This window comes from Plasmopara halstedii (genome assembly GCF_900000015.1).
Source record: "Plasmopara halstedii genome assembly, contig: Scaffold_3060, whole genome shotgun sequence".
Taxonomy (NCBI): domain Eukaryota; phylum Oomycota; class Peronosporomycetes; order Peronosporales; family Peronosporaceae; genus Plasmopara; species Plasmopara halstedii.
In genome coordinates this window covers 2,713,494-2,722,799 of record NW_020189964.1, presented here as the reverse complement: position 1 = coordinate 2,722,799, position 9,306 = coordinate 2,713,494, and the positions used below count along the sequence as shown (strand labels likewise).

The 9,306-nt window shown below is 45.4% G+C and overlaps 3 protein-coding genes across 3 annotated transcripts; 1 reads left to right on the top strand and 2 right to left on the bottom strand.

The window, feature by feature from the left end:
• Positions 1 to 1,128: 1,128 nt before the first annotated feature.
• PHALS_07062 (pleckstrin homology domain-containing) lies at positions 1,129 to 1,497 on the top strand (the record flags this gene model as incomplete). The annotated part of the gene is made up of 1 exon (XM_024720464.1): positions 1,129 to 1,497. One exon carries the CDS (start codon positions 1,129 to 1,131, stop codon positions 1,495 to 1,497), a length of 369 nt encoding a protein of 122 aa, XP_024585660.1.
• Positions 1,498 to 1,701: 204 nt separating this feature from the next.
• On the bottom strand, positions 1,702 to 3,747 carry PHALS_07061 (hypothetical protein F443_11067; the record flags this gene model as incomplete). Its single annotated transcript, XM_024720463.1, has 2 exons — positions 1,702 to 3,303; positions 3,358 to 3,747. 2 exons carry the CDS (start codon positions 3,745 to 3,747, stop codon positions 1,702 to 1,704), a joined length of 1,992 nt encoding a protein of 663 aa, XP_024585659.1.
• A 2,144-nt stretch (positions 3,748 to 5,891) lies between these two features.
• Positions 5,892 to 6,203, bottom strand: PHALS_07060 (uncharacterized protein; the record flags this gene model as incomplete). Its single annotated transcript, XM_024720462.1, has 2 exons — positions 5,892 to 5,990; positions 6,039 to 6,203. 2 exons carry the CDS (start codon positions 6,201 to 6,203, stop codon positions 5,892 to 5,894), a joined length of 264 nt encoding a protein of 87 aa, XP_024585658.1.
• Between the last annotated feature and the right edge of the window lie 3,103 nt (positions 6,204 to 9,306).

Here is a 9,306-nt window from a genome sequence, read left to right as displayed (position 1 = left end):
TAAGACTAGACAGCGTTCCACGCTATCAAAGTCAAGAAACTTGACTCCGAGGTCCACAATGACCTTCGGAACCGTGACACGCGTCCCCGTCACTACGCGAACAGTGACGATATCGCTCTCAGCGCCTCAGCATACAGCTGACTTCCCTCCATCGTGGAGCGTCGAGCAATAATGTTCGTGGCTATACATTGGAACATCCGTGACGTCTGCGCTTTAGTATTGCATATCTTGAGAATGCTAGTGGTACATGACTTAAGTACCCGTTCTTGGAAGCTGCCTGATGGCGTAGAGACCGAGAAGACAACTGGCTAATGCCTTGTTTAGAACTGGATGGTTCAGTTTCATTTCAGTATCTTTTGTCAAAGAGAACGTTTTCACTTTTTCTACCCTCAAACAGCTGAATGCTCAACTAAAGGAGCATCACGGTTGGAGTAAATTGTGCTCCCATTAACGCCTCATTAAGGTGTTTTTGGAAAGTTTCGCCAGCGCATCCTCGTATTTGTGGTCCTATCTAGACGAACCGCTTCGATTTTTGGGCCGCCAATGATTCCCTCGGGATCGACCGAAGGTATGAGCTCATTTAGCACGTATACACTCCCCAGAACAGATAGTCAAATAACTCGTGTTCGATGTTTACAGATGATATAGTCTTTTCGGGACTCAGGTTACCACGTGCGACAGGGTCACCGTGTATCTCACACAGAGGATGCTTGGCTCTATGAGTCCGCAATTTCATATGGGTTCATATGCCCCATCTAGGAGGCGTTTTCAATATTGCATGTATTTATAATGAACTTGATCAAGAGTGGTACTGAATATATCTGTTCTACTATGTACAGTAACAATTTCTTATGTACTGCATAGTGTGAGGCTATGTCCCACTCGTCTTTCATATTGTGTTGTGACGCTCCATCATAGTACCTTCCATACCTATGTTGGTTTTACGTTCGAGGAACAATAATGGCAATAGTGTAAAGCCGTGATCAGATACAATAAACTTCTCGTATGTAGTATATGTGATACAAAAAATGCACAATTATTGGCGCCTATGTCATCCTACACACATAGATGTAAAGCACATCGACATGAGAAAAGAAGTATTTGACATTCCAGCAGCTACAGCTGCAGATGGAAGGCGATTACTCTCACTGCGATCTGTCGGAGCCAGATTTCGAGGGCGAATTAACAAAGCGTAGCGTGTGGCTAAAAGAGTGGCGCAAACGCTATTTTGTGCTTAAGGGTAACAAGCTTTACTTCTGTCGGGCGAAAGGTGAGCCTGCGCATGGGCTCATCGACCTAGCAGACTGTCTTACGGTTAAATCAGCTGAAGAAAAGACCAATAAGCGTTTTTGCTTTGAAGTTGCGACGCCCGACTCGACGTTTTACATGTACGCGGAGAATGAGAAGCAAAAGGATGAGTGGATTGGCGCCATCGGTCGCGCTATTGTCAAATACTCCAGCTCCTTTACTGGCGATCAAGACGACGACACTAATTAGGACGCGACACCGCGATCGTAAGCATAAGGCAAAATGTTTCATATAAGATAAAAAGACTGAACATGCTGCTATCGAGCGATGGCGAAAGGTCATGACTACAACGAATGCAACAGATTAAAGTACTTACAACCTAGACGTGCAAATTGGAAAAGAAGAAAACTATCGAGCGTCGCCAACTTGCAAATCTCATGCGCATTGGAAGTCTTACTTTTCGGACAGCACTTTAAAGAGACTTGGTACCACTTCCATACGCCAGGGGCCACCTTTTAGCACTTCGCCATCAATGTTCATGCAATCGTCGGGTTGGTCCGGTACAATTTCCACTGCTTTAATCTTAAGATAAGAAATAAGTGGGCTCTTGAGTTCCTTGCCCATCACATACAGCCCAAAGAGCTTCGCTGAGGCCAACAAACCGCCCTTACGAGTGAGAATAAGGTCAAGATTACCATCTGACGGGTGCGAGAAGGCGCCATCAGGGGAGATGTTAACAACACCGACCACAACGTAGCTGTTAGAGTCCTCCTTCCATAAAAATTCGGGATAACGTTTGTGGCTTGCAGGGCTTGAGATACCGCCAGCAATGCCACCCCACGACTTGCGGTGCTGGCTCAAGCGATCCATTTCATACACTGTTCCTTCTTCCACTTCAAATTGATCCATTGCACCGGCATCTGGATAGTCGTCGTATCGTATAAGCGGTGGTTGAGGTTCCGTAAGTACGTACCGAACACGACCAGTGTGTTGTTTTGGCAAAATCACTGTGCGCTTTACTTTAAGAAATGCATATCGAAATGTACCCATCCAACGATAACGTTCCGACTCGGCAGCAATGTCGCCTGCCACTCCCCACCCTAGGCCGCAGTAGCTGTAATGCACTACATCTGGATTGGCAGCCGACACAGCCGTCACGACATCGAGTGGGCGCATTTTACGCTTCAAAATGCAGTATAAAGCTGCATTCACCGTAGGAATACCCGCTCCTGTACCAAAAGCATTTTGCGTGCCAGCCGAAATAAGTGAAATTGGCGTCGAAGCCACAATTTCACGCCACTCGTGCTCTGGGCGGGTCAACAATCCATTCATAAACTCACACAGTGTACCGTCCCCGCCAATAAACACAAGTGCTTCAAATCCATCGTCGGATGAGTAACTCTTACCCATTTCAGTGCCATGACCAGAATGAGTCGTTTCTTCCACCACGTATTTAAAATTACCCAAATCAAGAAAAGGCTTCACTTTTTCTTCCCAAATTCGACGTGCCTGACGTTTACCAGAGTGTGGGTTCACTACCACCTTCAATAGCCGCTGTTCGGATATAGGCGGAGCACGAGCTTGCCATCTTACAAGCTCTTGAATGGCACCAACCCAACTTTCCACAACGTCAGTCTCAAGACAATGGAAATCGATAAACCTGGGTGTACGCAAAAGAGCCTTAGCTCCGGTACCACGACCTTTTTGAAAATAGTGTACACGAAATGAGCCGGCACTCTTTTTCGCAATAATCTCAGCGCCCACCACATCGTCTGTCACTAGCATACCGAGCGTCTTGTTGCCTCTTGACCATGTAATCGTATCAGGATCGAGTCTTAATTCGCACTTACGAAGATGATGAGCGACTCGTACAGCTGTATTTAGCTCTGTGTCAAGTGGAGCCTCTCGTTTGGAGAAAGCAGTGACACGACGAATGCTCTCTCGTAATTTACTGCCCACGACGTCGTGTGGGGTTTCAAAAGTAAAGTCTCCGACTATTGTTGACCGAATGTTGAGGGCCGTCTTGGCCAGTTCTCTAGCTGACTCCTTAGACAGCTGCTGTACGTAAGTTTGACTGCGCTTAGGTGGCATATTGTTCACACGACTTACCTTTCCTGCGCTACGTGTGTGAGGCGATAGTGGTGGCTGCTGTAGTTGACGATGTACATACTGCTGATACTTCTTGGTACCGCCATTTTTATTCTGAAGCGCAGGTAATGAAAAGCCAGTTTGACTGCCAGCTTCCATCGGTTCTTCCTCGGGTGTCTCGGGTGTTGTAAGCTCTACATCACTGGAATGCACACCAAAGCGAGGCGACAAAATGTTGGACGAATGTGAAAGATAGGAAGCTTCGTCAGGGTCTGCAAAGTGCACTGAGCTTGACTTGCCGTGTGAACCTGGTGGAGTGTTTAACCCTTCCATAAAATACGTATTATTATCCCCACGCGGTGTCATAGTGACCACTTCCTCGGGCACAGTTTGTGGGACAATTGGGCTCATAGACCTCGTCGCAGTCGTAGGTGAAGGCTTGCGTTTTTTCGATTATGGTCTAGGTACGGTACTGTTGCATTTGCTAGGGGAAGGGCAGTCGACTAACTCCTAAAATTAAGCTTAATAGTCATTGTTTTGGGGTTCGTCAACCAAGTTGATAAATCTGTATGTCTTTGAGCAGCAGCCAGTAGTTAATATGTCTATGAATGTCGCTAATGTAATTTGATAAGAAAGTCTTTGTCAGCAGGCTTGAAATCTGCATTCGACCTCAGTTTTAAGCTTCAAGTTAAATTTTCCATCATGACTCTTTTAATTGAATTATTACATTCTTGAGCCGTTCGTTGTTTACGACTCGACGCTCCAACTTTTAGCCGGAACTTTGTACAATAATTAGTATTTTCTTTGTGCAGGTTCGTAATCGTGCTCACTTAATAAAAAACCTCCACTTTTTTGCACCCCGACGAGAAATTCAGCTGGACATATTTTTTCTGAGCTACTAATTCAATTAGACAATGATCGAACTGCAAATAGGATAGTTCAAGCTGTTTATAAAGTTGATGTGGTAGTATCTTGACTCTCTGCCTTCGGAAGTGCTGTTTGATCAGTAGTATATAGCCATTCTGTACAAAGCATGCTGTTTGTGAAAGGGAACACACATGAGAACTGTGAGAATGGTGTCAATCAGTATCTTGAAACATTATTTCAAAAACGCTCATCTATACATTGTCAACAAACCATGTGATTTGTCCTATTCTAACATAAGAATTCTTCAGAGTGAGCTGCTGCTCCAAACTTTCCGCTACAACTTGACACTTGTGATAAATACTAAGATATTTCACTCATTTATATAAATAAATGAATTTAATTGAATTTTCTTTTAAGGGAAATGCGCATCTTGCGCGAGGTAAAGTTTGACTTGATGGGTCCGCGTATACATACAGAGGTTGGGCTCGTGCGCAGCGGAACCGAGCCTAAGTTGTTCTTTATTTCAGAGTGGCACATTCTGAGGACCAAGTCTGTATAGCTCTTTCAAGTTCTAGCTGTTTTGTTTTTCTTAAATACAAACAAATTTTTGCTGACAGTCCACTGTCTCACGGATCTCTTTTATGGGGTCACGTCATTCTCATACTTCAGAATTTTCAGGACCACACAAAGGAATATAGTGTTCTTGTACAACTGCACAATTGTGTAATGTGTACGTACATAATAGTGCACTAAAAAACCCTTACCCCACAGCGATGTACACAACACTAAGCTTCACACTTATTATGTCTTTGAAAAACGTTAAGCCAGCATATACTACGCGTGGACTTTCACTTCGCTCCTCGCATCTTGCAGTTCCAGTTCCTGTAAGAATAGTCGCATCGATAATCCTCTTTCTTAAACACCGTTATGTGTTTCAGCAAGTCTTTGAGAAAGTCGCAGTCTTTGAAGTCTACGACCTTCAAGCCTTTCTCTTTCAGGGTCAAGGGGTTCGGTCATAGAAAATCTCCCAGATCCGAACCGACACCTCCGTCCTCGCACGGAGACATGCGGCCGGCTATCCACTGAGGAAGAAGCACTCTTCGCCCTCCTGTGCATGAAGTAAGCATTCTCTAAGGCAAAATGGTCGGTCATTTCGCCACAGAAATTCACGAGAACGTCCGGATCGTCACCATTGGACCGGACCTGGCTAAGGGAGCCCGGGTTGCCCGTCTGCAAGCGTAAAAGTTTTTATCTCGTTTGCACATTCGACCACGATCAATGATCTAATCTATCTGATGTTGTTAACTGCACTGGGGTGGAGCCTGTGCACGCCTCTGCTCGCCGGCCTTCTGCTCAAACAAAAAGAAAAACAAGCGCTCAAAAGTCGCTCCACGAGCGCACTCTTACATCTCTTGTAACCCCACTCCTCCTAAATCCGCTTTTGTTTGGTAGATCGCTTCGTGAGAACGCATTGTTGGGTGCTAAATGCTGACAGAAGGTCCAAAAATATTGACGGCAATCTGCGCACCAGGTGCGGAAAAACGTCGTCTCACATGGCAAACAGCTTGGGAAGCCAGGTTTGGTGAAGCAAATGTCCAACTAGAACTTTATTCAATGCTTTTATTTGCAGAATCCAACGCACACTTGGGATATCGAGGTCCGTTCTGCTACCAGATCGCCCATTTCTATCAGCCTGTCGCTGACGCAACCGGACAAATCTTGAATTTGTACCAAAGTCGGGCCTCACAAATTAGAACGACGCTGGTCCAGGCAGCTCTGTCGCTTTTCTGGATAAGACAAAGACCAAGGGGTGGTCAGCAGAAACAGCGCCAGACCAGACTTGCCAAAGTATTTTTCAAACTCCCATAAGCTTTTGATGTAAGCGTATTCATTTCAATAATCCAGATCCTCATTACAAATTCTAATGTGCCCACTCCATTCCGCATGAAGTAGGTCGCCTTTTGCTCGCCATGCTGTGCCAGAGAAGAAAAACATCCCATGGCTGGCTCTAAATGAGCAATTTTTTAGCGGAACGTTGATTTAGTCCAAGGGTCTCGGTGTGTGCCTAATATTGAAATGGGTCAGATTTTTAATGCGCTTTTTTAGTAATGTGATCTCGCTTGGTTATCGCTACTCAAAACGTTTAGTGACTCGACTACAGCGTATGGTGTGAGCTCTACTCCCTCCGGGAGGTCCAGGGTTCAATCCTCGGGCCGGGTAGAGTCGGGTTAGAGTGTTATGAATAAAACCCTACAGCACGTGCTTGACATGGCTTACACGAGTCCTAAAAAGGGGTGTCGTTTCTCATCATATTAATTCCCTCTTGACTCAACGCTTTACATCTGACATGAAAAGCAGGATCGTGATGTATGGCAAAAAATATTTTCGCATGCTCTTAGGGAAGTTTAGACTTAAGATTTATGCTTATTTGCAATGACCACAAACAGTCAGATGTAGCGTAGATGCGCTGAGTCGTGCAGACCGTGGATGGTAGACAAGCTTGCAAAACTTGTTTGAGCCTTCAATTGATACATATTAGCGTGTGTTTCTTTTGCCTCTGGTATAAATATCGTCTTTTGTGTATTCTTAGTCAACGCGTTGTGCACTCAGCATATAACGCTGACTACCATTGAGATCTAGCTTGAGGACCAGGCTTCAATACACATGTTGTGTGGATCTCATACATTGTGTGTTTAACATTAGTTGTACACCATGTGTAGTTGCATATCCCCTTTTAGTTCTGTCGTATCAGAACCGGAAGTACTTATCAGGTTAAAGAGGTCAAAAGCTCATCGGCTATAATGATGATTGTCACTCAACCAATCCTCCTCTCCACGAAAGTCAACAGCGCGCTGGAAGCGAGCAACACGCGTTTAGGCGAGCCATCTGACCTAAGCCTTCCTCAGAAAGTGTATGTACATAGACGCGTGATTCCCGTTACACTTGGTAGCGCAAGTAGTCATTCCAGCGCCGACTACTTCGTGGGAGTGTGTAATGAAGTCGCGAGCTTTATTCGCATTTGGATCAAGAAACAATGACTCAACACTTAGCGAGTTTCGCTGCGTATGAAAAATGATAATTAGAGTTTCTACCGCAGAGCAAACCGACGCCGGTTCCGTCACCTTCTCCACAAGTGGTGGTGACATCGTCGTTGCACATGGAACGTCCCGTGAAAATCAAGATCAAAAAAAGCATTCAAGGAACGATGATGAAAATCTTATGTTCTGGTTGCGAGAAATGGACATCGCTATCACGATGGCTCGAATTTGTGATGACCATAGTGAAGTGGAGTTTGCTATGTCTCATTTGGATAGCCGTACGGAGGATTGGGCGATGGCGTAGGAAGTCAACCGCGCTGGTTAATTTGGCACATGACTGGATTTGAAAAATGTCATGACTGGATTTGAAAAATGACATGGAATCGGATTTCTTCCACCAAATGTGGCGTTTCGACAACAGCACATTGTTCGACTATGTACAGAGCTCCGTGAGCTTCGTGCCAGTATGGCAAGTGAACCACAGCCAGAGACAGTGATAGTCACCTTGTTTATGGATGGCTCTCGTATGGTTCTCCTGAGAATGAAGTCTTCCGCCAAAACCCGACGACCCTAAAGGATGCAATTTTGATTGCATTGCGTGAGAACCACTGTCTGCGTCAAGCATGTGGTCGATCGGTCAACCTGATAGAAACAGTGACTGCTGTTGCGATAGAAATTATAAAATGATACTCAGCGCCGTGCTGTCCCCGGGTAGCAAGTTCATATCAACAATTCGGTCACATCCGCGTGTTTGTCCACGTGAGAGACAAACCTCTCAATACGGGTCCTGTCATAATGGCCTATGTTACCAATACCACGAGGCGTTCGAGAAACGTCGGATTACAGTAGATGCAAGGCAGTTTACTGGGTGGTTATAGGCTCTTGTTCGTGTGGTGGTAGAACCGCTCATGATGGTTTAGCCCTCAAAGATCGATATCCTTTGTATACGGCGCGAGTCGGAGTGGTCTCCTTGTGGTCATGGCGAGTGTGAGGGGTTATGGTCGTTCAACGTCGGCGCGTTGTTACTTAACGCGCGGAAGCAAAGTGTTAAATGATTTACTAGATAGAAGCAATGGCTTTATCTCCGGGCAGTTGCCTACTGGTACGGTAGTGACCGCAAAGAAGATTACGGTTGATCTTTAATTGAAGGTTGAATACTTCAACTCGAAGAATGTATTCACATACCTCGAGATGGACAAATGGTATGACCCGATTTTGGGCTTACTGTGATGAGCCATGGATCGCTTGGCGATCGAAAACGTTTAGGATAGCTTTTCTGGCGTAGCTTAAACGCTTGAAAGTAATGATCTCAAACTTACAATGCACCGGAAGAAGCGCTTAAGCGCAGGGCAGTCATATGCTGCTGAAAATTTGGCACATGTCCTGCGATTAAGATTACCCATGTTAGGGAAGATACGGAGTCGTATGAATTGGCCACGGGTGCTCACTCAAAGGTGTGTCGATAGATTAAAAAGTACCCAAAACTGGCTACTCGAAAAAAGCGAATGAAATGTGGTGGGTATGTTTATTTGCCCAACGAAAGGAATTTATGAGGGAGAGGTACCGATTGCCCCCTCAAGACAGAAAAATGTTGTCGACATGTGTGTACTGGTGTTAGAAAAAATCGACTGTGGCTGGGTATGCCAATACTCATACTCATACAGTGGCTGGGTCGGATTGTGGGTCAGTGGGCAAAACTGACCACAAAGATGATGCATCCACTCGTCCTGTGGTTGAGCATACATATGTGAAGGCTCAACGCATTTTTTATCGCAAGGTTGATACTCCCGCTCTGGATGCGGTTGAGTCCGCGGGTGAGTTAGACCAGCGTTCTACTCCTCATTATGGAGATATAGCATGCGAATATGCTGGTTCGCGTATTATGGATGCAACGATTGGTGGCGAAGTTACATGGACAGATGTTCTTTTGGCACCATTGCTGAAGATGGAAGAGCTGGTGCAGCTCAAACAAGTCAGTCACTTTCGATGACTTTACACAACCCCCAGTGTGATGACATTGCGGAGTTCGTGTTGCTACAGCCGAAAGTCGATTCAGCGGGACTAC